General features: G+C 38.3%; 4 protein-coding genes and 1 pseudogene across 8 annotated transcripts; 4 read left to right on the top strand and 1 right to left on the bottom strand.

Moving 5' to 3' along the window:
- The first annotated feature begins 1,497 nt into the window (after positions 1 to 1,497).
- Positions 1,498 to 2,854, top strand: LOC131325351 (protein ELF4-LIKE 4-like). Its single transcript, XM_058357561.1, has one exon. It carries the CDS (start codon positions 2,131 to 2,133, stop codon positions 2,470 to 2,472), a length of 342 nt encoding a protein of 113 aa, XP_058213544.1. The 5' UTR covers positions 1,498 to 2,130; the 3' UTR covers positions 2,473 to 2,854.
- A 5,015-nt stretch (positions 2,855 to 7,869) lies between these two features.
- Positions 7,870 to 11,144, top strand: LOC131325348 (pentatricopeptide repeat-containing protein At4g18840-like). The gene has a single exon (XM_058357555.1). It carries the CDS (start codon positions 8,023 to 8,025, stop codon positions 9,916 to 9,918), a length of 1,896 nt encoding a protein of 631 aa, XP_058213538.1. The 5' UTR covers positions 7,870 to 8,022; the 3' UTR covers positions 9,919 to 11,144.
- Positions 11,145 to 11,473: 329 nt separating this feature from the next.
- LOC131325352 (expansin-like B1) lies at positions 11,474 to 12,120 on the bottom strand. The gene is made up of 2 exons (XM_058357562.1): positions 12,023 to 12,120; positions 11,474 to 11,885 (listed from the first exon to the last, which is right to left on the bottom strand). The coding sequence occupies exons 1-2, from the start codon at positions 12,053 to 12,055 to the stop codon at positions 11,685 to 11,687; spliced, it is 234 nt and encodes a 77-aa protein (XP_058213545.1). The 5' UTR covers positions 12,056 to 12,120; the 3' UTR covers positions 11,474 to 11,684.
- A 2,741-nt stretch (positions 12,121 to 14,861) lies between these two features.
- On the top strand, positions 14,862 to 16,695 carry LOC131326826 (molybdate transporter 1-like; annotated as a pseudogene).
- Positions 16,696 to 20,721: 4,026 nt separating this feature from the next.
- Positions 20,722 to 27,625, top strand: LOC131325349 (vesicle transport protein GOT1-like). 5 transcript variants are annotated; one of them, XM_058357559.1, is made up of 7 exons: positions 21,322 to 21,598; positions 23,195 to 23,283; positions 24,465 to 24,556; positions 24,668 to 24,748; positions 24,843 to 24,940; positions 26,347 to 26,428; positions 27,309 to 27,625. In XM_058357559.1, exons 2-7 carry the CDS (start codon positions 23,253 to 23,255, stop codon positions 27,345 to 27,347), a joined length of 423 nt encoding a protein of 140 aa, XP_058213542.1. In that variant the 5' UTR covers positions 21,322 to 21,598; positions 23,195 to 23,252; the 3' UTR covers positions 27,348 to 27,625. The 5 variants fall into 5 exon arrangements, with proteins under 5 accessions (XP_058213540.1, XP_058213542.1, XP_058213539.1 ...); XM_058357557.1 differs by lacking the exons at positions 21,322 to 21,598; positions 26,347 to 26,428; positions 27,309 to 27,625 and adding exons at positions 20,722 to 20,849; positions 25,367 to 25,918; XM_058357556.1 differs by lacking the exons at positions 26,347 to 26,428; positions 27,309 to 27,625 and adding an exon at positions 25,367 to 26,285 and having other exon boundaries at positions 21,362 to 21,598.

Here is a 27,625-nt window from a genome sequence, read left to right on the forward strand (position 1 = left end):
GAAGCAAAGGGGAGCGCAAGGATATGTTGATTGGTGGTCCAAGATTTGTTGATGACCTGTTCGAATCAAGCACTTACGGCTTACCATCTCATCAAAACCTGCAGGTATTAGTAAATGCGTAATTTTATTTTTCTAAACCGCGCAGCGAGTCCAAGCGCCAACAAGTAAACTAAAACTTGGATTACCCGATCTCCACCCAACATGACCAACAATGATACTTACATAGATTAATGTTTGAAAATGAAGATGCATATGTGTTCGGAACCCTTAATTTGATGCTTATCTACCCTCCATTACTATGAAGTCGGGTTTCCTTTATAAAATTTAGCTGAATTTGTACCCTATGACATTTTTTATCAGAAAAAATAAAAAAATTCTTTAATTTATATTCCTTCGACTTTGACCAAAAATTCATTTTGGTCCTTCACCTTTCAATTTTGGCATAAAAATACTTCGACTTTTCAATTTTTTTTCAATGTCATCCTTTAGGATATATACATATATACACAAAAAATAGAGTGTTTGGATCAAGCACGCTACACACATCGGATGCCGTTGATTCCCGCATTGGTCCCCTCGTTTTTTTTTTTATAGAATTTTTGGATGGCTCGGATCGGCCGTCCAGCGGCTATCGGTCCCTATAGCAGGACTCAAAGAAAACAGATTCCTTCTAAAGGATGACATTGAAAAAAATTGGAAAATCGAAATATTTTTTTGCCGAAATTGAAAGGTGAAGGATCAAAATGAATTTTTAATCAAAGTCGAAGGGATAAAAAAAATTTATACTTTATTAATCTTTGAATATGGAATTACATTACAAAGATTAAAAGGAACAATACCATGACATCTCAACCGGAAACCACACATCCTGATCGGGTTGCACTCATGTAAAACCCAGCAATTATATGCCACCAAGACCCCAAGAAACAGTTGGGAAGATACTCCCAATAAATACAAGTAAGCTGAAACTAAACTATAAACAAGGCCAAATACAAGAGACAGCACCAGCATTTTCCAGAATAATTTCCCAATATACCATCCGCCACTGTCATGCCCCTGACGGTCCAAGACATTGTACCTTATGACATTGTGAAAACTCAAAGGTTATTAATGTACACTTGGTAATATCTTCTCTGTATCATTGACTGTTTTATGGGAAAATAATTTGGTTGCCGAATGGGTACTACGTGGCGGTACCTAATGCGCATTCCAGCCGTCTAAATGTGTTTTGGACTGTTCAGATTTCTCCACTCTCTCCTCCCTCACCCGACTACTCTCTCTCCTCTTTCTTTTTCTCTCTCTATAAAATTCGGACCGTTCAAAATATATTTGGATGGCTAAGATCGCCAATGGGATACCCGCCTGGCACCCACAAATTTCTCGTTTAATGGGGTCTTGGGATTCTTCCTTTTTTTGAAACTCAGAGCCTTTGGTGTGTGGTTCTGTATGCATATTAAAAGGTTTCCTTTTTGTGGAAATGGGATCTGCTTTTTACATCTCATCATCATACCCCACAATAATATTCCTATCTGTTCCCATGATCCCAATGGGAAATGAAATGATCAATCTTTGTTAGATGTAAGATTGCAACAGGGCTCGAGTCGTTCGAGTCTCGACGCTTGTTTATAAGCTCGAGCGTCAAACCTCTTCATTGAGACGAGTACACACCCTTAAGAAGTGTAGCAATTTCTGACTTTTTTCGTCTCAGAAGCTGCACTAATCTGTTCGGTACAGTTTCTCTTTAGTTTACGGGCCAGAGACAACTTCAAAAAGCTAAAAATAAGATTTTCTTACAAGCTTTTTGGTTCTTGTTTTGATGCTTTTGCTTCTGATCTTTTGATGATTTTGTAGCTTTTTCGATCTTTTGCAATGATCAGCATTTATAACCCCACCTTATCTTCCCATGTAGAAAAATGGCTTGAAAATTTAAAAGCTAATCATATCCTTCCGGGAATCTGAGGTTTTCGGTCGGTACAATAAAGGCAATGAGATGATATGCTGATGGCTTTTCTTTAGATTTTTATCATATGGTACACATTGACTAATCCTTTGTTTCCTTTCATTGTCATCTTCGTGTTTTCTTGTTCTTTGGTGCGGGACTGCTGAATTTGATTTTCTCCTGACCGGAAAATGGAGGACGTGTTTTCAGGCCTAGGCAACAGCACAAAGTTTGATAACAAGGTTTTGCAGACGTTTCGGAAGAGTTTTGTTCAAGTTCAAAACATACTGGATCAGAACAGGCTGTTGATCAGTGAGATAAACCAGAACCATGAGTCCAAGGTCCCAGATAACCTCGGTAGAAATGCGGGTCTGATTAGGGAGCTCAACAACAACATCAGGAGAGTGGTGGACCTCTACTCTGATCTTTCGAATTCTTTCGCCAAGTCTATGGATGCTAATTCCTCTGAAGGGGACTCAAGTGATGTGAGATCAGATGGGCAAGCTGTACGCAAGAGGATTAGGCCCGGGTAAAGTAAACAAACAAAGCTCAAACTAATTTTGTGCCTAATTCTTCTGCCTCTTGGACTTAACTAGCTAGGAGTTGGGATCTTCTGTCTCCAAAAAATTTTGTCATCGTTTCCCAGTTCTATTCCAGTTGCAGGACGTAGCAAGAATCTTGAGACATGGTTTATGGTCGGGAATGTATTGCAGATAGATAGTTTTCCGGGTAGATGACCGCATGCCTGTGAGGAGGTTGTGCGTGTTTTGGTGTATTAGTGACATTTTGGTAGTGATTCACTTGCTACAATTTTCTCTCGAGAAATAATTTTTCCAAACTTTCAACTCTCTGGCACATTGTAGCTCTTGTATAACTGTAGATCTAATTGGAATCAATTAACCGTGTTTGTGCAAATATAACTCTTGTCATTTTCCTTTCGTTCTTTTAAATGGGCGACGAAAGTTCGAATTGTTTGATTCCATTGAGCTGTTCCTTACTTCATATGAGCAAACAATGATTTAACTTTTACACTTGGACTGTTTTTGTATTTGAATGTTGAATTTATTCGACGATTTCCGAGGGGAAGAACAATAATAGCGAAACCAAGAAGCTTTAGCTAGCCTCTTCGTTTCGTTATTTTCATTTATTTTCTTTATCCTACATAAGTTTCTCACCAAAAATCAATGTTACAAACATTGAAGTTTATTTGTGTCATTACAAAGGTTGTGTTTGGTTGAGAGTTTAGTTTAGTTTAGTTTTGGTAGTGGGTGGAAAGAGAAATAGAGTAATGATTGAAGATAGGGGTAATAATTGGAGAGAGATAGAGAGAGATGGGAAAGTAATAATTGAAAAAATAGGGTAATGATTGGAGAAAGAAATAAGGTAATGATTGAAAACAAAACTAAAACTAAAACTAAACCACGAACCGAACAAAGCAAAAGTGATTTATGAGTGATTATCTTCCTTTCACCTTTCGTCTTTTTTGGCAATCTTTAACTTTTTCAGTTTGTCAAAAGGCTCTATTCTGATTTGAAACTTTATGGGATTTCTCCAACAACCTTTTTTCTCATGGAATTTCTTCATCTACTGTAGTTGGAACCCTCTTTATTCCCCTTTCAAGCCCACCCAGAATCCATTTTCTTCTAGACCTTAGCTAGGAACTGAACTGAGAGATGCAGATACTGTTTGCAGTTCTCTCCCATGAATTACAAAATTCCAAACCCTTCTTTTTCTTTCACTTTAATCGGAATCTGGATATTATTGTTTCACATCTTGTGTATGAATCTGGCTTATCTCCAGTCTTGTGTTGGACTGCAGAAAGCCGTCAATGTAATTTTGGCCGTTTAAAAGTGTTTTTAATGGTTCAAATTTTAAAAAAAAATTTCCAACTCTTCTCGGGAAAAATTTTTTAAAATCTAAACTATTGAATGCAAATCAATGAACGATTGGAATGTAAGGGCGGAGACCTCTCTGTCAGTAGTTTCGACCGCAGAGAAGGTCCTTGTGTATGTGGAGAACTGGGAAAGCATGCATACATATCTGAAAGATGCTCTGAAACAATTGGGAAGAAAGGAGCTTTAGATAATCTTTTTGGTTCCCAATCCCACACCACCACAGGAAACAGAATCCCGATGAAAATCTATATATTAACTATTAAGGACAGGGAAAGAAACATATAAAAGAAATTTTAAAAAAAGGGACTAGTTATTAGTTATAGAAAATTAGCAACTTTCCTTCCGGGATTCACAATTAGGCTCCGTTCTCTTGAACTTAACTTAAATTTGGAAGCTTTATTTTTATTTGAATTTTTTTCGCATTTGTTAGTTTTGTTGTTACTTTTCCGATTCCTCTCGTCGAGACCAATCAATAGCCACAAAAGTTTGGCGCAGAACTAACAAATGCAAAAAAAATTCAAATAAAGACAAAACTTCCAGATTTAAGTTAAGTTTAAGAGAATGGGGCCTAATAGTTAACACTTTTCTGCAGCTATATTACAGACGACTATATCATACGTTGTAGGTTCGAATCTCATAGATCAATTGTCAGATAACAACGCATTTCTCACTCCGGTTGAGACAATCTCGGGACTTTAGCATGATATTTTCTCAATCTCGGTGATTGCCTAGATTATAGATGATGGAAATCATATGTACCCAGAAATTAATCACGCAAAAACCCGAACACTCACCAGAAAATTCATGCTAAAATCAGTAAAATATATGGTTTGTTTCACCTTTCATCTTTGCTACAAATACATCATAGTTCCACTCTTCATATCTCCCTTAAAACTAAAGAGAACAGACATGTGATTCACCTAAAATTCTTTCTACTTCTTGGGACATATGAAATGACAATATGCGGGTTGCTGTTTCAGCAAAGATGATGAGGTATTGAGCTTGAAATGCACAGGATTAGACAATTTTCTTTTTCTTTTTCTTTTGGCAATACAAGGAGTCCTGGGCCAATCTACACACACCTCGGACTTATCATTGTAACTAGGGTCAAACAACTCGCTTAAGATTATATGGACTTTGGGTTGGCGTGAGGTGCACAGCAATGTGTTGCGCACCTCCGAGCCGTTGGATCGTGCATCCGACCACTCAGATCTTATCTCCGGGAACCAACGATCAAGAGCCGTTCATTGCCGAGATGAGATCTGAGCCGTCGGATGTACGATCAAACGGCTTGGAGATGCACAGCTTGGTGTTACGCATACCACTGCACAGTACCATCCTCCAATTCAAATAATACTAATTGAGTTTAATGTGGAGCCATGCTTAAGGTAATCATGAGGGGAGAGAATCAGAAGAGTTGGTCAAATTAACTAAAAGCTTGCTATCAAAATGACATGTGAAGTGAGAATCTTTCCTTTCTCTCCTTTCTTTCCTTTACTTTTTGTTCCTTGTAGTTGCAGCAAATAGGTTTGGAAATGAAGCCTCTGTCTAGTTTGAGCCTTACCCCTACTGATATACACAATTATCGGGTTTCTGAGGTACCCACATAATTATTTGGACACAATAGTTGTATCATAGGTATGGTAGAGTTGGTTCAAAAAAAAAAAAAGGTATGGTAGAGTTCCATTTGTTGTGACCAGAAAAAGAGTACTGCGAAAACTAGTCATGTTAGTCTATGATTTTGACCAAGATAGGATGGTGAGGACTGAGGAAATAGGTGTAATGCACATAGGAATATACAACTTAAATTTCTCATACAACACAACAAGTTTAAATCTCACTAACAACAACTAACGATATATGTTGATTTTTGTCGAGCAAAAACAAAACAAAACAAAACGAGCTTAAAGTAATGTGACAATGAAATTTCATGATATTGTTTGACAAAAGCTTTTTGTCATGGTGCATACATGAAAATTATACACAAAAACTTTTTGTATAGCATTACACAAAAGCTTTTAGTATAGTAATTGAGAATATATTTTTTACGGCTGGCCCCCAAATTTAGCTTTGACTCCAACTGTAATTAGAAGGTATCTACACTATTTAGTGCTAATATGGGGATGAACACGCATGAGCTTATTGATGGACTTATCCAATGGCATTGCTACAAATTTATTTGAACTGAATGGCTTTGCTACAACGACAATGCATCTTTTATATTGCTTTATTTCATAAACAAATACTAGCAATGTCCTTCCAGTATGATTTGACACTTCAAATCACATAGGTTTGGTAAATGATGAAGTTACTTCAAATTATATGCGAAGTGTATGTCCAGATCTACATTGTGTGATTCTGCTTTGGATGTATCTATCTATCCTACAGATAGAAATATTTCTTGTACAGCAGCTCACAAGGATTAATTTTTTTTAATTGCTTTCTCTTCGTTGTTTCGTTAAATGTGCATAAAGGAAACAATGTCAGTCAAACAACATGCGAACTTTGGACTGTTGCTGAGATCCTCTTCAGTACTTTGGAAAAGGTAGACTTCTGCCTCGGTTCAAAGTTTTCAACGAATGTCGAATTGGAGTTGCACGATCCCCGATCGAGATTGTTGGGAGTTCGTCCGATGTATCGACTTGTCACTGTGTGTTCAAAGCCTAATTTGTATAGGAGTAACAACAAAGAGTCCACCACATTACCTGAGCCAAATATACATTGAATGACTCATATCCACTTAAAAGACTAAGCCTTGTAAGTGGAGAACCATCCAATTGTATAATAAGATCCAACTCTTTTTCTGTTTATCCGATGTGGGACTCAACGTTCACACATATTCTAACAAATCTCCCCCTCATGTGTGAACCGAACATTGGGCCTTAACCTCTCTCTGCATCCAAGCTCCCTCTTGATTCTGATCTAATACTCTCAACCCTATCTCTCAAACTTGGCTTATTCTGCACCCACTCAATCGATTCAGAGTCATCTCAATTGAGAGCCAACGTGCCTAGTCACCGGCACCATGCTCCCCGACGAGAACTCCATTGATCGCCAACGTGCTCATTCGCCAACGTGCTCATTCACCAACACCATGCTCCCTGACGAGTCAACTCCATCGACAATGAGCGATCCAATACAGCACTCCAACATCGAGCCACCTTGCTTCATCGGGAGTCACCTTTTGGACTTTATACCGCTCCACGAGTGTCTTCTATGCAAACCCATTCAATGATGCGCTGAGAGTCTTGCCATAGATCGTCAACCAACGGCTCTAATACCATTTTGTTGTGCCGAAAACGAAATTGAAAATATAATTTTTTGTGTTTTCTTTTCTGTTTCTTTTACCTCTTGCTAGTGTAGTATGAAATGAAGGGCATTCTCGGCATTCAACTAATTGGTCTGATAAATAACAGACTATTATCTGAAATAATTTTCTAATTTCAAACGGATGGCCATTGGTTTTTGAAGACCTGGTAGAATCTTCTCTATATCAACTTCTGAAAACCTAAATTACAACTTAAAAGGGTGTTTGAATGGAAGAATGGATAGAACTAGTGGAAGGCAGTGGACTGAGATCCTAGTCCAGTTTTCATCCACTATTTCGTAGCCCATGTAGAGAAGGTCACTTGCCTTAAAAAAATTGGTTTAGTCGAACATCGATAGTAATACAAATAAGAATTGTGCCGCCTATTTTTTTCACCACAAGTATGATTGGTTACACATCTATCAATGCGAGTTATGAGATCAATAGTTACATGTATGATTGGTTACATCTATCGTGGATTTTGGATGAGCTCACTACTACCTGACCAAACTGAAAGGAATTCAAACTGGACTAATTTTGACTAGATTGAGGAGCAATGCTGAAACACAATTAATATAGCACCGAACACAATTGTGTCCGGGGCTGATCAACGCATCTAGGGCCACATACTTCGACTTTCAAATAGTCTTAGGGCAACATACTTCAACTTTCGAGTAGTTACGATGGAGTAGTGTCCGGAGCTGTGTTGTAAAATTGAGTTCGTAGGAAGGCAATTTTGCACCAAAAATAAAAAGAAGGCAAATTTCCTATTTGTGGAAGTCAGAGTAGTTTTTTGGATCGTGCCGAGGAAGGCAAAACCAGCGGTATCCAACGGCATTCTGAACCCATATCCTTCCCGCCAAATGTGAAGACAAATATCCATGGCCAGAAAAACCCGCTTATCTTCACAAGCTCTAGAAAAATTCATCCAAACCCAGAAAAACCTCTCCAAACCCACGCCCCGACTATGGCCGGATTCAGACCCAGACGACCCACGAGTGCGCACGTTAACCCTCAACCACCCCATCCTGCGCACCTTAGAATCCTGCAACGGCACGCTGACAGAGTTCAACCAAATCCACACCCAGCTAATTGTCTCCGGCATATTTCAACATTCTCTCGTTTCGAGCCGAGTGGTGAAGAAAATGTGCTCTTCTTCTTCCTCGCCGTCAAGGGTTTCTCACGCGATCTCGCTCTTTGATCGGTTCGAAGAGCCCGATGCGTTTCTGTGTAACACGATTGTTAGAGGTTTGGTGGGATTGAACGACCCACTTGGTGCTCTTAATTTTTATTATGATAAAATGGTGGGGAATTTTGTTTTGCCAAATAATTATACTTTTCCGCTTTTGGCGAAGGTTTGTGCGGAGATTGGGTCAGTTAGAGAAGGGGGAAAGACCCATGGTAGGGTTGTGAAATTCGGGTTTGAGTCAGATTTGTTCGTTCGGAATGCTTTGATTCACATGTACTTTGTTTTTGGGAGAATTCGGGACGCACGGGAGGTGTTTGATCAAAGTCCAAAGTCGGATTTGGTCACTTGGAATTCGATGGTGGATGGGTATGTGAAGAACAGGGAAGTGGGTGTTGCGCGTGGGGTTTTTGATGTAATGCCTGAAAGAGATGCTTTTACTTGGAATTCTATGATCGCGGGTTATGTAGCGATTGGGGATGTTGAGGAGGCAAAAAAGTTGTTTGAGGAGATGCCATTTAGAGATATTGTTTCCTGGAATTCCTTGATTGATGGGTATGCAAGGATTGGAGATATTTCATGTGCTCGGGAGTTTTTTGATCGGATGCCCGTTAGGAATGTAGTTTCTTGGAACATGATGTTGTCTCTTTATGTGCGATCCAAGGATTATATAGAGTGTTTGAATTTGTTTGATAGGATGATGGAAGGAGGGGATGCTCAGCCAGATGAGGCCACTCTTGTCAGCATCCTAACTGCATGTGCACACCTAGGGAGGCTTGATAGAGGTAAATGGGTTCATACTTACATTATAAATCATAGGACAATTGTACCAGACGTGCTACTTTCAACTGCTCTCTTGACAATGTATGCAAAATGTGGGGTTATGGATTTGGCCAGAGAAGTCTTTGATGAGATGCCTAAAAGAAGTGTTGTATCATGGAACTCTATGATTATGGGCTACGGAATGCATGGGTATGGAGAGAAGGCTCTTGAAGTGTTTCTTGAGATGGAGGAGAGAGGAGTCATGCCAAATGATGCCACTTTTATATGCATTTTAAGTGGCTGTGCTCATGCGGGATTGGTTTTGGAGGGCTGGTGGTACTTTGACCTAATGCGCCGAGTTTACATGATTGAGCCTAAGGTGGAGCACTATGGCTGCATGGTCGATCTTCTTGGCCGGGCTGGCTTACTAAAGGATTCTGAAAAGCTAATCATGAATATGCCAATGGATGCAGGTCCTGTTCTATGGGGAGCTTTGCTTTCAGCTTGCAGGAGCCACTCAAATCTTGAGCTTGGTGAGATTGTGGCTAAGCGGCTGATTGAGTTGGAACCAGGAGATATTGGTCCTTATGTGTTGCTATCAAACATATATGCAGAAGAAGGGAGGTGGGCTGATGTAGAAAATATGAGAAAGATGATGACGAATAAGGGGTTCCACAAAGAGGCGGGGTCTAGCCTGGTTGAGTCTGCAGATTTTGGTACTGATTTTTTTCAGGGAAGAAGTTCAGTACATAAAAGGAGCATGGTTTACTCCATGTTGAGTCAGATGGGTGCTCAAATAAAGTTGTCAGGCAGAGATATGATGGATTAGAGAAATTCTGATAGTAGTACTGCCTACTCTTGGAAACAGATGAATGAAGCCTGGCTATTTATGTTGGACTTTTCATCAAGACTTCAAGTAAATGGACTCTCAAGGAGGATGATATAGCTTCAAGGAAGTGAGAGAACACTCTAATCCAGGATCATGTTTATTCCTTGTGCAGGATAGCAGAATAATGATTTTGTATCAGAATGCACATGTGAGGTTGGCTCTGCTATGTAGAGCTTAAGAGGATTCACAAGAATTACTTTAGTACATAAATCATAATCCTTGGACAGTTATAAACAATCTCATTGGAAACTCTGAATCAACGGCAATGATGTTGGTTTACGTTATTGGGTTCATGGAAAACAATTGTTGGTTTGTTGTCAAAAGAGATAGACAGGGCATCGAAGAGTGGAGTGGTTAATTTATACAGGATCTGTGGATATTCCAAGATTTGTGCTGGAGGCTTAAGTTGTGATGAATGTTTAACCAGTTGGTCTCTCTCTCTGGAATCCTACCTCATTTCAATTGAAGCGCTCCAGGTGACCGACTGACCGTAAATGATCTCTCGCCATGTTGTGGATTTTTATTTCAGTGTTCATGGAAAATCACAATTACTTCAAACACTTATTTATGTCCTTTTTGTGGGTTCTTTTATCTACCTATACATTTTTCTGAAAGATCTCATATGCGACAGCAAATGAGGGTTTCATAAGTTCGGATATTATGATGGAAATTCTTCCAAGCTTTTGAATGTGAAGTTTTTTAATTGAACAAATACAACAATTTTTGTGTTAATGATTCCTTGAGTTTAGTGTGAAACAATTTGACTAATTTCTAAGAGTCAGAACTGATTTCTTTTGAATCTGCCAGGGTTTCATTATTTTGTCCTGTATTTAATATTGAAATTTGAAATTACAAGGTACTGCTTGCATTTAAATGGCAATGTTGTTCTACAGTGTGTTTTTTTAACCGGCGATATTGTTTTACAGTTGTGGTTTGGTGGCTATAGACAAAGGTTTTGCCGGCCGGACCACTTCATGTAGCTTTGACCAATGTTCTGCCTAGGCCAGTCCAACTGAGAGAAAGACCTCTCATATTTCAATAGATTGTAAATAAGAGTGGTTGTATTTTTCCTGGAATCGCATGTAGGAAAAACAAATGAATATATGTGTGTAGAAGGGCTGAAGGTATGTTTGGAAAAGGGCTGAATTTATGTGTTTGATTTGCTATGGTGATTCTGAACATTACTAGTTATGAAACTGCAGACCAAGAACAGAATACAAAGGTACGTTGCTTATAGTGCCCTGCTAGGTTTAGCCAAAACCAAAGCTTGTTGGTCAAGAAACCAAGATTAACTGTTAAATTCACTAGGTAAAATGCTAGTTGGGCACTCTCTTGATTGATAGTTAAAAAATGCCTCTTACTGTGTGGGGTCAGACATCTCCACGGCTTTTTTAAGGGCAGAAGAGGGGGCTTGACGCTTTACAATGGAATGTTAATCGGAAAGTAGACAGATGAAATAGCTAAGATTTAGTACTGTCTGGAATGACTGCTGTAGTTAACAATGAATTCCATACATTCATTATCTAGTTTTTGAGATTATTATTCAACAATACAATACAATGACTACAACAATTAAGAACTTCTCGATGCTTATCCTACTTTGGAACGAAAATGAAAATAGAACATATGAAAACTGCAAAGTCGTGGATGTTTATTCCAGGGGTATGAATCTGTATTCATCGAATATTAGAGACCTATTCATTTGGCTATAAGTTCACTTGTACTCCCGAGTCATATGTATTTCCAGGTTTCCAATCTTCCAGTATGTTATTAACTGGAATTAGCCACGTCTCCTCATCATCATCGCTAAATAGCATCCTTATCAAGAGGGGTCCCCTAGGGGGTGAAGTAGTTGTCCATACGGCTCCGTAGCTCCTATCGAGTAGCTTGCACACAAAATTTTGTGTCTGCAAATGTTATATCGATTGTCAGTAATGTACATGATAAGATGTTATATGCAGTGAAATGGGTGCTAGCTACTATTGCTATGGTAGGAAATGGCTTTCTTGTTGAGTATATTAGCTTGTGCTTTGGGGGGGTTTACCTCGCAGAGCTGCACAGCAGTGATATCCTTCATGCCTTGTTGATGCCATATGATAAAAGCCAGGTAACGAGGGTAGTTGTTGTTCTCATCAATCTTGATAGTTACTCCCTCCGTCCCTTTTTTTGTGTCCAGTATTCCATTTTGGGTTGTCCCTTAATAAGTATCCATTTTGTAAAGTTTAGGGGGGTAAAATTTGGTGTATTGTCTATTTTGTCCCTAAAAGTAGATTTTATTTTGAAAAGTTAGTGAGTAAAAGTGTAATGATGATGGGTAAGTAGGGAAAGTAGAGGAAAAAGTTGATGTGAAAGGTGTAATGATGATGTCTTTTTAATAAGTTGGAGTTACGAAGCAGGACACTTAAAAAGGGACGGAGGGAGTATATTTTTACCTGGATAGCTGCATGGGACACTGAGAGAGAGAGAGAGAGAGAGAGAGAGAGAGAGAGAGAGAGATTTTGTTTATGTCGAAGAAACATAAGTGGGTAAACCATTGCGGACCCGGGGACCCTGCCGAGCGGCACCCCTGCCGAGCGGGTGCCGAGCGGCCAATCCGGCCGTTCATCTCGGAATCAACGGCCCGAATCGAAACATCTTTTTCCTTTTCTTTTTCTTTTTTTTTAAATCCGTTCGGTACCTTTACATCCGGGCCATCCAAAACACTTTTGGACGGCCGAGATGCGCTCGGCACCGCTGCCAAGCACCTCTGCTTGGCAGCATCTCCCAATCCAACAATTGCAATAGGGACAAGACAGTAATTGAGCTATTAATCATTGTCCAGAAGTCTTCAAACAAACATGGAATAGACATCATGATAAGACCTATCCCTTATGTAATCCCATGCACAAACAAAAACAAGATAGCCTTGAAGGCATTTTCGTCTGATAAAAAACAAAAAAACAAAAACAAGATAGGAATTCTGTCCCCTCATATAGTTCTTGGATTATTATAGTCACTCGACTAATAATTCCTTCACCACAATCCCACTTAAACCCAGCCACTCTTGCAAGCGCATCCGGATCGTCCATCTCAACAATCAATGGTCCGAATTGAAAACAATCTCTTCTAGGGAAGAGTCCGTTTTTTAATTCAAACCGTTGAAAACACTTTTAGACTATCGTCACGGTCTGGATGCGCTTGGCAGCGTCTTTACTTGGCAGCATCTCCCAATAATCTTATCTCCAAACAAACAAGCCCTTGTAGTTCTACTGTTATTTTGGCTGTGGAATAGAATCTCAATTCTGATTGACTTTGTCAGGAGGAAGGAATTAATTCGCCACCACAAGTGGCCAACGACAGAGAACGCGAAAAATTAGATAACCACGCCCCCACATGGACATGGGAATGGGATCCCCAAGAAGGCTTCACTCTCATCACCTTCAGGTGAGATTAATGCAATCACATGCAACCAGTAGAATTCTTTCTTCGCAAAAATAATAAAAAATAAAACCGTCTGATTTTTTTCCCTTCAGTTTATGACTTTATGCTCCTTGGAATCAATAAAATTCTTGCTTTGCAAAAAAAAAAAATTCAAACTTTCTGATTGTTTTTTTTTCCCTTCGGTTTATGCTCATTTGGAATCAACAAAAACAATGGAAAACTTCAAAGAATGCATTTTTTACGCAAAATTTACAATTAAGAAATATGAAAACATTTTTCAGACTTTGTAAAAGTAGCTAGGTTGTTTACATTTTTAAAAATTGTTTTCCAAAGAAGCATTTTGAGTGTTTTGCAAAATAAAGCAAGCGCAGAAGCGCGCGTTACGAAATAGAATGTATGAACCCGAAGGAGGTGCTGTGCACATCCGGGCCTCGGGCCATCGATTAAAAGTGTTCTCAATTTTTGAAGATGACACAATGTCACAAGAGATTGCATAAATCACCACACACAAAAAAAAAAAGGTTTTTTTACAGCATGCAATCAATATTCATGAGTAATATAGGAGATTCTCCGTCACCATGCTTGTGTTTTGTTATCCCACCATGTACTTATTTATATAATCGACTTTTAGATTTCCAATATATGTATTAAGCAAATCAACTTTTATTTTTTTTATTATCACAATCTAATTTTATTCTTATATCCCGTTATTGGAAGCCAACTGTGCTTTTATCAAGCTAAACGAAATGAAAGGAAAAAATACACATACTCTAATATATTTTTTAGACTTATTTATTTATTTTTCATATATTTTAATACACTTTTTCAGCTTTAACAAAAATTGAAGGGACTTTTTTTTACCATTTTCCTCTATTCTTTGGTTGCCCTAGAAAGTCCCCTGTGGTGTTTTCACAAAGAATAAATTTAGTATAAAGAAAAAGAAATTGATTTCCGTGCTCTACTTTTTACTAATGACGCTCCAATTTTAATGTGAAGTTACTAATAACTTCATGAAAGTGGAGCGCCATCAGAAAAAAGTGGAACGCGAATATCAATTTCTTAAAGAAAAAGGAACCCCACTATAGGTACCAACACGCTTCAACAGAACACAGGGCCCACTTCAGGTCCCATACGTATGATTTGAGATCCTAAAATCTAAATGAAAAAATAGAAAATTGAATCGAGCGCCCATATATATCGGATTAAGCTGATTTCTCATAAACTCACTTAATTTTTTTTTTAAATTATTGAACAGCTTGAATTATCCATAAGAGACCAGGTATTGCCTAGCATTCACGCCAATATACCCTCGGTTCTTTGGTCGTCGGTTCACGTTGAACGGCTCGAATCATCCATAAAAGTAAGATCCCTCACGCCTCATTCAACGGTTCACGTTGCTCTCCTCAAAACTACCTCTCAATTCTCATCAATTAAAGCCACAGTATCAATTCCCCATTTGACCAAACGCTTTGGGCAACTATAAAAGAGGAACCACAGAGAGTGCCGAAATTTTAAAAAGACCAATGGATTCCCAAACCCACCAAAACCCACCTCTCCAAACCCTACCGGAAACCACCGCCCGACCACCCATTTCGGATTTCCCGGCCACCGTCGTCAACCGAGTGAAAAACAATCTTCTTTTCAGGTCAAAATGGGCTGAACTGAATGGTGCAATGGGGGATTTGGGCACATACATCCCTATAGTATTGGCCTTGACCCTGGCCAAGGACCTGAATCTAGGCACGACCCTGATTTTCACCGGGGTCTACAATCTCGTCACCGGCGCTATTTACGGCGTCCCAATGCCTGTCCAACCGATGAAATCGATCGCCGCAGTGGCGATAACCGATCCAGATTTCGGCATACCGGAGGCGATGGCGGCTGGGATTCTAACGGGGGCGATTTTATTTTTATTGGGTGTCACGGGGCTGATGCAACTTGTGTACAGGTTTATGCCGCTTTCTGTTGTCAGGGGGATTCAATTGGCACAAGGGCTATCATTTGCTTTAACTGCGGTTAAGTACATAAGAAATGTACAAGATTTTTCAAAGTCCAAATCTAGTGGGCAGAGGCATTGGTTGGGCCTAGATGGGTTGGTTTTGGCCCTTGTTTGTGCCGTTTTCATTATAATTGTCAATGGTGCAGGTGATGATGAAATTGAGGAGAGAGAAAGTGGTGGTAATTTGGGTGATCGAGAAAGGGTTGGGAAAAAGGAGGAAATTGACGAAAATTGTAGCTTCTCTTCCCTCTGCTATTAATATGTTTTTATTGGGGGTGCTTCTGGCAATTATTAGAGGGCCTAAAGTGGTTAAAGGGTTCAAATTTGGGCCATCACCTATCGAAATTGTGAAAATATCTAAGAATGCATGGAAAGATGGATTTATCAAGGGTACAATTCCGCAATTGCCCTTGTCGATCTAGAACTCGGTTATCGCCGTGTGTAAACTGTCGTCGGATCTTTTTTCCGGGGAGAGACGTCTCGGCGGCGTTTGTATCGGTGACGGTTGGGGTGATGAATTTGGTGGGGTGCTGGTTTGGGGCCATGCCATGTTACCATGGTGCTGGTGGGCTAGCTGGGCAGTACAAGTTTGGTGGGAGAAGTGGTTGTTGTGTGGCCCTTCTTGGTGCAGCTAAGTTGGGCTTGGGCTTGGTCTTGGGAAGCTCCTTGTCATATCATCTTGTTACCAATTTTTTTTCTTCAGTATGTGTTTCATTGTACCCCAGTGCATAGGGCTGCAAACGATCCGAGCCGCTCGCGAGCGGCTCGGAGCTCGGCTCGATAACGGCTCGGTTCGAGACAAAAACGAACGAGCTCGAGCTCGAGTCCTGGGCTCGTTTCATAAACGAGCCGAGCTCGAGTTAGTCAAAACTCGGCTCGAATTGGCTCACGAGCTCGATTATATTATATATATTTATATATATATTTGTTTCATAAACGAGCCGAACGAGCCGAGCTCGAGCTCTGTAAATACTTCTCAAGCCGAGCTCGAGCTCGAGTTCTGCAGCTCGTCACGAGCTCGAGCCAACTAAATTTTTGGCGAGCCGAGCTCGAACACTCTAAAACTCGGCTCGGCTCGGCTCGGCTCGTTTGCAGCCCTGCCAGTGCTCCTTATTCCTGACTATGCCACTGCTTATAGCTCTACTTGGAGGTTAAGCTTCCCTATTGGTGTCGGTGATTCTAAAATATTCTCAGGTACAGTTTAGGTGCTGGCCACTAAAACCAAGATAACAAGGAATATAATGGGTTGGTTCACTTTCAAAATGTTGCTTTCTGCACAAATAATGGTAGGTAGCTAGCTATGGCTTATCCATTAGAGCATCCACATTGGTATAATTAAAATCAAAAAAATATTAAAGTGAGTAACATTTGTTCAAAAAAAAAATCACATTAGAATAATCAAACTTTACAACTCATCAAATTTTGGCCATTAGATAATTAAAATTAACAACTTTTTTGTCAATAATCAAATTCAGTCATCCGCACATTTCCTTAGAGAGAGATATATAGCAAGTTGCATGCCCATTACTTGAAAGCTAAATCCACTTTTGTGATGACAAAAGATTCTTTCCCTTTTGTCATCAATGGGTGAACTTTATGGTTTGACATTGAAGGACATGAAGCTCTTTTCAGTAGGTGTTAGGTGCATTACTAAACATATACTTAACTGCGAAGCAAGCTCTCTTATTATGAGAGAGAATGAACCAAGCAGCTCGCGAGTTTAGCTCGACTTATTAAGGTGGCTCGGCAATTAAAGAGACTCATAAATAAATAAGCTCAGCTCTTTAAGATCAAGCTCGACAAAGCTCGATCCGTTTCGTTTACCGCCCTAAACTTTAGTAACAAAAACATGACAATAAACAGCAAACCCACCGTCAGGCGAGAGCGACTATAACAACAAGAACGCAAATAAAAAGTGTTACATCCAAATTAAGTATCCATCGAAGTAATCTGCAATGGAATGCAGATAGATGCACCGATTAAGGATGACAGTCAAGAATCTTAATGGGAAAAGGTGTGCGTGCTACTTGACGACAATGAGCTGCAGACGATGGGATCCAAGAGTGCTGTCGTGCACCTCCGTGTAGTACATGTGTAGGACGGTACATAGTAATCGTCGATCTCATTAATTAACGATCCACATTAAAAATCAATTACGGCCAATAATAAATTATTCTTACCGGTCATAATTAAAAAATCATATCTCTCGACAATTCATTGTCAAGATCAATACTCCGTGTGCGCCCTACAAAATACCTTGCAGGGCCTGCACTACAGAATTTCTCAATCCGCAGACGATGTTGCAGACAATGGTTCCGCTAGCGATGGTCCTTTCCCACAAAACATCTATGGCGACCAACCAATGCTGTGTTTGGATGAGTTTTTGAGAAATTTTCTAAGGTCATAAGTGGAGAGATAAATAAGAGTAATGATTGAAAGTATAGGTAATGATTGAAGAGAGATAGAGAGAGAAATGAAAATAATGAATGAAGATAGAGATGAGTAATGATTAAAAATAGGAATAATGAGTATTTTTGAGTTGAGAATTTTTTTTAAAAAAGCAATCCAAACAAATCACAAATGTTGAGCGCCCTAGGTAGATAACGCTGTTCTTTTTCTACTTTTTTTTTTTTTGTTACTTTTCTACTTTTTGCTTTTCGTACTCAATTATTTCGTTACTTTTCGTTTATCCTTTTTTCTACTTTCGCCTTTTGTGTATTCCTGGGAATTACTAAGAACAAAATAAATATTATTTTGACGCTTGATGTAATACCCATTCTAGATATTTAGTATCTTAAACTCATATTTTGTGCAAATAGCTTACAGATCTGTTTTACACATCAAGCTTTTTTTATAGTTAAACGATCCTCCTAATTATGGGTCCTTATGAGTCTTAAAGATTGATAAGTTGCTGATGTTTTGGCAGTAGAATTACTGAAAAGTATTGAGTATTCAATTTTTAATGAATTTTCGAACACAGACTGTTCTGCTAGAAATTGTGCTTCGCTGCACAGAATTTTTGAGTTTGGGGGTGAATTTGACTAGGTTCCTTTATTGTGAAAAATCTGGAAAAAATTAGGAATAAACTTTGATATGTTGTTATGATCTCTACCAAATTTCAGGTCATTTTGTTGCATGGTTTAGTGTTGGCGGATTTTACAAGTTTATATGTCCCTGCTGAGTTTTGTATTTGTTGCACTGACACGTTTTGAAAAAATGGTCATATTTCTTAGCTCGGGTATCGGGTTTGCGCACAGATTATTGATTCTGAAACTAGACTCATATACCTTTCGGAATATGTATGGGTTGTGGCTTGTTTTGTACTTGGTTAAATCAGTTTTTTGTTTAAAGTTGATAGACGTGCAGAATCTACAATTTTGGGCAGTTGTGTGTGTAACTTCGGACGAGCATAATTTTGTCGTCCGGACTCTATGTTGGGCAAATTTTATATCAAAATTCATGTACAGGAGGTATACTTTCTAATGGTGGTGGTCTCATGACCTGGTTTTAAACCAATAAGAAGTTATGGTTGAAATACAACAGGATGATCATGATTTTCAAATCGATTTTTAGAGTTATGTCATATTTATGCTCTTATATTTGATTGGGGGCACTTTTAAGCCTTAAGATAGATATATTTGTATTCGTTGGGTATCATCTAATACCTTATTAGTTTTATAATTCGGTATCAAATGATTGTTAAATGGTTTAGGGGTATTGGTGGCCTTGTTAACCTTTTTTGACACTTGTTAGTATGGTAAATATATTATGGGGTGTATCATGTATTTACTTAAACATTCCAAGGGATTCATATGCTGATATGGTAGGTTGTGGCTAGGTAACAGGTCGGGGCAAATAGGAGGTGCCGAAACCGTAAGTTTGGTGTATCTCGGTCAATGCAAAGGTGAGTGTGTCTGATATGATTCTTCCTAATAAAATGTTGTTGTAATGGTGAGTGTATATTATACTATTGTTGTTTAGCTTTTAATATGTTGGGAATGTTCGCATGTGAGGCACACCATATCGTAAGCTATATCACTTATTTAACGATGGTTGGGAGCATGGTATGTGGGACACGAGATTCGGTTGTGATATGTGAGTGTTTGATTCATAGATGTTATTCTATATTGAATTGAACTTGAATGTTGGCTTAGTGCTCGGTGATTGGCTATATGCCAAAAGGCTTTTATGCCTTTAGTTGTTGGCTATGTATCCGGTGATTGACTATATGCCAAAAGGTTTTTATGCCTTAAGTTATTGAATGTGTGCCCGATGATTGGCTTAATGCCAAAAAATTTATGCCTTAAATTATTGACTGTGTGCCCGGTATTGCTCTTAATTTCTCGATAAACTGTTGACATGTTGAGATTGTCTTTTAGCCGTTGGATGTTACTGTTGTGTTGTATTTGGAGGATGTGGTGGTTATATCTATTATATACATTTGAGTATTTCAGTTATGTTGGAAATTTATATTCTTGTTGTTATTCATTTGGTTGTTGCTATATTTTGTTAAGCATTTCTATATCTCACACACTCTAACTTTCTTTTAGGTCCCCCAATTAGCAGGTTACGTAGAGTGTGTCCACTACCAGTCATCGTGTTGAGAAGTGTTTGGACTAGTGTTGGATGATGTGGAAGAGCGAGTTGGTTGGTAGGTAGTGAACTAAGAAGTTGATTTATATAAGTTATATATAAGTCTTCAATGAATGTGTTGAAGTGTAGAATTTTTAAAGGATTGTAAAACTATATTGTTGTTTAGTTGTGCGAGGTTGTAGTTGGTTGGTCGATACGTCGACTCATTTTTATATTAAGGTGATAAGTCTTTTACTGGGTGTTTATTCTGACAGGATGTGAGGTATGGGTTGGTTTTATGTGTGGAATGTCACGTGGTCGCGGAGCGGGACGTGACACTTGAAGGACGTGACTTTTGTTTTAAACAAAGAAATCCATTTTGAACTACAAGTTGGAGCACATCAGCTCGTGAATCATTATCAAAACCTCAATTTTTTTGATTGATTTTTGAGGTATCGAATTCGCTCATAATTTTATCTTCCAGACAAACACATATTCTCTAATTTTTGTCAATAAATTTTTTTTTTAACTTTTTAGATTTTACCCACAGAATTTCTAGGTTTGTGCAAAATCTCTTATTTGTCCTTATTATGTGGCCTAGGGTCTCTTGGGCCCAAATGGAAAAACACTTCCAATAGACTCATGTAGCCCAATAAATAGGCCCGTAAAAAAAGGCGGCTTCCGCCAATGTTCGGCTTAGCCAACCCCGTATCGAGTCAATTCAACCGTTTGGACCGAGTGAAATGTCACTCCGCAAATGACAATCAATTCCTTAGCCTGGAAGGCGAAATTGATAAGAGTTAAATTTTGGTGGCCCAAACCCCACCTCCTTTTTGTCTCTCTTCTGACTCGATCTTCCACCATCCTACCACTGCTACAAGTTCTCTCTTTTGTAGATTCACTTTTCAGGAATATATTAGTCACATTCACGTATGTATATAGTTATTACTTGTTAAGGTTTTCTACGTTATCACATTCATGTATTCGTAGTGATACTTGTTGAGGTTTTTTTATAGAGATTCGTATTTATTTTAATAATTTTAATACGAGATTACTTCTTCCGTTTCATAATATTTGTTCGGTCTGCGAAACAAGAACTACAAAATAATGCATTTCTTTCAAGAAAAAATTCAAATTTTTTTCATAAGTTAAAAAAACTCGTCGAGATCTAGTAAATAGTTAAATTTTTTTCCAACTTTTCTTACAAAAATAATATTATTTTTACGATTCCGTTTTGCGGATCGGACAAATATTATGGGACAGAAGGAGTATATACTATGAAATGTGAAATATGATGTGAATATGAGATTTGGGATAAATGTGGTAAGGTTGTTAGTGGAGGGGTGTGAGTTTGATTGGTGTTGGTGCTAGTATAAATAGGTGGGGTGGTGTGCAGAGAAGTAAATTTCTTTTTTTCCTCTCTCTCCTCTCTACCGGCCGACTCTCTCTCTCTCTCACCTCTCCTCCAAAATTCTCTCTTCGATTTCATCGCCTTAGAATGAGATTTCGGAAAAATCCCAAGTACTAAAGTTGTTCTACGCGACGAGATCTCTCTATCGATCCAAGAAGAATCTTGATCGGAGCACTTTGAGGTTTCCTCTATGTTCGGGCTTGCTTCTAACCTTCGAGGTAGGGATCTCTTGGCTTCTTTATATGTTTATGTGTTGGTTTGATATACAAGAATCAAGCTTGTAATCTATTTTGAGTCTTGAATAAATCTAGTGAATGCTGAAAATTTCGTGAGTTCTGGTAATCTTTCTTTTTGGGGCCCTTCTGCTAGGAATCAATTTTTGGTGTCTTCATAACTGTTAAAGTACGTTTCAATACGAAGATTTCGGTACCAAGATCATGCAAAACCGATAATCACACAATTAGTTATGAATTTTTGAATACCGGCTGTTTCCTGGATGTGCGAATCTGTGCGTGGCTGCCTTCTTTTAACGTCCTGGGCATGTTGAACACCTTGGGTGGCTTTGGGTCTTTTACAGGAGCTAGAAGTTTAAGTTAAGAAGGGATTGGAGTTGGAATCAAGTAATTTGGTTAAGTATACATTTTTTGGTGAATTTCTAAAGCAGGATTGGTTGACTGGTGCGAAAATGGTTGCAAAACTGTTTTTCTTTTGATTGTTGGGTTAATCTCCTCTCGTTTCTGAACCTGGGATTTTTACTGAGTGTAGGGCTTGTCGTGGTGCAACTTTTGGCTTTGGTTTCACTATTTTTGGGTTTAAGATGAGAGAGCTATGATTTTTCAATCAATTCTACTTATTTCTGCGTAGAATCTGACAGCACCGGCGGACTTTGGTAAAATGGCCATAACTCCTAGCTCGGGACTCAAAAAGACACACCGTTTGTTTTGTTGGAAATTAGACACATAGAGCTTTCCAACGATACATCCCATGCATCATGGGTATGTCCGAGCGATAACAGATTTGTATCCAAAGTTGACCCAAATTCTGCCTTGCACCAGTTTCACTGTTACGCTGAGCTATAATCGCAAGGCCATAGTAAGGTTACCCGAACTCCGTTTTTGATGTATGACCTATGGATCGAAGAAAAAGAAGTATACTTTTCAATCGTTTAAGTGTCGTCCTTGAATTCGCATTGTTTAATTGGATATAGTCTAATGTAAAGGATTAACCTTGTCAATTTGACACGTGGGGATACAATGGATTGATTTAGATGATTAGGTGTTGGATTACAGAGAACTTGGGGTGTATAAGAGATATGCATTGTTGGTGTATTGACATTGATGTTGTTTGATGCTTAGAGAAAAATAAACAGTTTTTCTTCTTTATGTGCAGTATCCATGGGGTTGGTTTAGTATGCGTGTTTTGGTATGTGGTTTCAATTTAAGAGATGTGAAAAGTTGATTTTGTTAAAAGGGTATGTTTTAGTAAATGAATCGGTAAAGAGAAAGTGGTCGTTCGAGAACCTAAGGTGTATCCAAGTCTTTAAAAATAGAGATGTGACATTTTCTACGTCATCGATCAAGTAATGAGATTTAGCTTACTAGTGATCTAAATATTGATGAATCCAGCTAGTTTTTGAAGGTACTCTTGACGGATCTAATTTGAACTGACTTTTTTCAAATTCTAATTCAAAACCTAGCCACTGAGGATATGAATTGACGGATTTGAACAGAATTGTTTTTGTTGTATGTTTTGTCTTGTGATAATTATGAGTATTTGTTTAATCTAGATCTGATTTGATTTGCTTTGCTTTGCAGACTTGTAGTTCAGCTGTTGAGATTCTGGCAAGTGTAGCATCATATCTGAATCGGCACCATGGTTTCCTTCGAAATGGACGATCGCAAAAGTATGTAATCGATGTCAAACACACATTACTTCCTAATATTGTCAATCAAGGTGGAACTAGGAATCTAATTTACCCTGGCTAACCCAAAATTTAATAAACATATATATATGAACCAAAACGAGTTTTATAATTAATGTCCAGCAACCTTGTACATAAATATGTAAATGTTCGAAAATAAAGAAAAGAAAAGTACAAAAAATATGCCCTAATGAAGTTGTGCCCTACGCTTTTTTAGAGAGTAGAAATCATTTATTATCGAATCTGAGTTGACAGTTAAACACAATGTGTGTGCAAATTGTGTGATTCAAAAGATGGAATGACGAAAATCTTGAAGTGAGATTAATTAGAAGTCTGGGATGTGAAGGTAGGAAAGAAGGGAGAAGAAAATTGGGTGGCAATTGTTTTTTGGCTAGTTTGAGAAATTAGAAGTGTGAGTTGGCTTCATAACCACCGTTTACACCAAGAGGGGCGTTCCCTTTGTAATAGTAATACGTACTAGACGTGTGTATGTTTATTGAGTTTTTCTCTAAATTGACTACGCCTTTCACCATTCTCCTTTATATTCTTCAAGAATTTGGCATTGCAAAAGGTGCTTTTGAATGGTATTAACTTAGGGGCCAGTGTAAAGGTTTTATGAGTTCTCTTGAAGTATCAGCGCACAATCATTCAGTAATAATAGTACACTTTAAGAATTTATTTTCCATATTACGGGCTATGAATTATTTTGGGATGTGGTTACCTCTATGAAGAGTGAAGAAGAGTGGTATCATCAATGAACCATGTAAACACTCAGACAACTTAGTGGATCAGTTTAGACAATTTGTTCTTGTAAATCAAATAGTTATTAGTGCATTTCAATTTCCATTAGTTATACTGGAAAGTATTTTATCATTTTTTATGGTATATAGTAGGCAGAGTGGTTTGTTCCCTTATTTTTTTTTTTTATAGATAGGCATAGTGGTTTGTTCCCCTATTTCTATTTGGTAATGAAGCGTTCAAAGGTTTTATGTGCCACTTATTATGGTTGTCAATGTACTTTTCGTAAGTTTCCTAATTTGCACAGATTCTATTTCTGCAATAAGTTGCATATAATGTGAAGCTTCTTCTCAATATTTTTTTTGTTTCTACATCCATTTGAAATTCTGATCAATGAAATAACTTGCAACTCTATGATGAAACAGAGATTGGGCTTGGATTGACTGGGTTTGGCATTTTTTTCTCGTTTTTGGGAGTTCTTTTCTTCTTTGACAAGGGCCTACTTGCCATGGGAAATGTAAGTAAAAGTATTTCTTAGCCTTTCATTTGCCAACTTCTTCCATTGTTGTGCACATATTGTTGATTTGATGACTGCTTAACATTTATTATTGTGGTGATGCTGAATCAGATCCTCTTCTTATCAGGGGTGATGTTGACAATCGGACTGAAGTCCTCACTGCAGTTCTTTATGAAACCTAGCAATTACAAGGTTTTATTTGCTCTGTCTCTTGGGTCTCAAGTAAGTGCTGCATGCTCATTTTCCATTTTTATTTACCTCTTTGTGCTGTGTGATTATTGTACAGGGAACAATTTCTTTTGGTGTTGGATTCTTCTTTGTTGTTGTTGGATGGCCTGTATTGGGAATGATATTGGAAGCATATGGGTTCATCGTCCTGTTCAGGTTCACTATATTTTCCTTCCATGATTTTATCTCCTCATTTTTGTTGTCATTGTAAGCTTGTTTGAGAGTAGAGTTGATGTGTATTGAGGTTGAGCGACAAATGGGAGGTAGAATTAAAAGAGGGGGTCCAAGGATGAAGCTGGAAATTGACCGAGTTTATCAATGGGTTGAAGACTTGATAATGGTTTAGAGGTTGGGAGTTTATGATTTGTGTTTTGTTGGATATAGCGTAGAGTGTGTAGGTTTTGTATTGGAATTGTTAATGTGTGGTAGAGTGACAAAACAAAGTGTGAGAGGGTGAGTGGAGCAAAACACATGGGTTTTCGACCTGTTGGGGGTTTGTGTGTAAGTTTGTCAGTGAGTTGTAATTATGTTTTTTCCTTTAGCAATTGAAATACATAAGTATGTGATTGTGTAAAAATACAGGGAACAATGCGTGATTGTTCCGCACAAGTCAGAAGAACAGGTTCTACAAGGTGCAGAGAGACGACAACAAACGGTTTTCAAGCGACGAAAAGGAAAAGGACAAGGGGTGGGTTTTGGAAAGATAATCAAGGGAGTGTTGTCATTGTAAGATTGATGGAGAGTAGGGTTAATGTGTGAGATGAGGTTGAGAGACCAAGGGGAGGTAGAAGTAAAAGAGGGGGTCCAATGGTGAAGCTGGAATTGAGTGAGTTTATCAAGGGGCTGGGAGACATGATAATTGTTTTTAGAGGTTCAGAATTTGTGATTTGTGTTTTGTTGTATAATTGCGTAGTCTATATAGGTTTATTCATTGCAAATGTTAAATGTGTGGTAGAGTGACAAAACAAAGTGAGAGAGGGCGAGAGGAGCAAAAAAACAGTGGTTTTTTTTTTTTCCCTAAGGGGGTTTGTGTGTGAGTTGTTGTAATTATGTTTTTTTTTCCTGAGCAATTGAATACATTAAGTGTGTGATTGTGTGAAAATACAGGGAACAATACGAGATTGTTCCGCACAAGTGAGAAGAACATGTTTTGCAAGGCGCAGGAAGACGACAGTAGACAGTCGTGCTTGATTGAGAACAGGGTTGATGTGTAATGAGGTTGAGAGACAAAGGGAGTGGTAGAATGAAAGATGGGGTCGAGGATGAAGCTGAAAATTGAGTTAGTTTATCAAGGAGAGACATGATAGTTGGAGGTTGAGAGTTTATGATTTGTGTTTGGTACTGAGATGTAAATGTGTACGAGAGTGACAAACAAAGTGAGAGGGTGAGAGGAAGAAAAAACCAAGGGGTTTCCCCCTATGGGTATGTGTGAGTTTGTGAGTGAGTTGTAATTTTTTTTTTCCAGAGCAATTGAATATATAAGTGTGTGATTGTGTGAAAATACTCTTTCCCACCATCATTTTCATCGAAGATTAACTAAGTTTATGGTGTATTTTGTGCAGTGGCTTTTGGCCGACAGTATCAGTTTTTATTCAGAAGATACCTGTCCTTGGTTGGGTGTTCCAACAGCCTTTTGTTCGATGGGTACGTTAACAATGTCTTTTAGCAAGAATTCTTATGGATCTCTTCTGGTTGTGTTCTTTTTTAAGGCTTCTTTTGTTGGCTAGTTATCCGTAGAGTTTGCGTAGGGATCTAGTTGAACAGAACACTATGGACACGTTTTGTCTTGTCAACACTTTTCATGTTTCTGATCCTGAACATGTAACAGTCGATGTTATAAGGCAGCCCCACTTAATATTTTGCATCATGCTGCTGCATTCAATGAAGTTCTTTTCTTGTCACCTGCTTGAATGAAGTATATTCCCAGATGGAAATAGTACGTCGCTTGTAATAATGGCAATAAAAGTGAAATTAGTGAATAAGTTGAGCCTTCTTGAAATCTTAAATTTTGGACTTTTCCACATATTCCCAAATTGTTAGAATTAGAAATAGTTTCAAGTATGTCTGGTTTTTTGTTTTCTAAGGTTGGCTAATCATTTGGCTTGTGATTCACGACTTCATCATATTTCTGCCGATTACTTGGCTAGCAAGGTCGTGAATTCTATTACTGCAAACCTATTCCATTCTTAGCTAGTGGAGATTTAGACTTTTTCGGAACCAACAAATAATTTTTTGGGCATATTTCCCAGGTTTTTGTATGAAGTAAAAAAATAATCTCGAATGGCTAGTTGATTTAGCATAAGACGTAAGCTGTCGTCTGAAGTACACAAGTCATCCTTTTATGCTCTTATATACATGACACTGGTTAATAAATTGTTCTAATGCATCTCATTAGATTCTACTTTTGTGATAATTTGGAGTCCATACCTGCCCCTTGCATACTGTTGTGGGAGGGAGTGGTCTCTACATGTTCAGCCATTTATTAAATTTTTTATCTGAAATTTTCTCTGGTCTCTATATACAGTTCTTTGACCGTTCTCGTGGCAAAAGGGTGCCTGTATAACCGTAGAAGTTAGATCTGGGGAAAGTTATGCCTGCTTACACACTTGTATGTGTTGTGAAATACCAGAAGATGAATGATACCGTTTGCGGGGTGACTGTATAAAATGTTCTCAAGTAATGGCAGCAGTTTTGTTGCGACAATTCTTTAGTTGTTTGTTTTAGATATTGACAAACGGACCATCATGTTTCAAGGGTTCTTCTCTTAATACTCTGTGTATGCATATACCAATTACGGTGGCTCATTGATAGATTTTCTTATCGAAAGCATTGATTGTAGTA

The sequence above is a fragment of the Rhododendron vialii genome, chromosome 5a (assembly GCF_030253575.1).
Source record: "Rhododendron vialii isolate Sample 1 chromosome 5a, ASM3025357v1".
Taxonomy (NCBI): domain Eukaryota; kingdom Viridiplantae; phylum Streptophyta; class Magnoliopsida; order Ericales; family Ericaceae; genus Rhododendron; species Rhododendron vialii.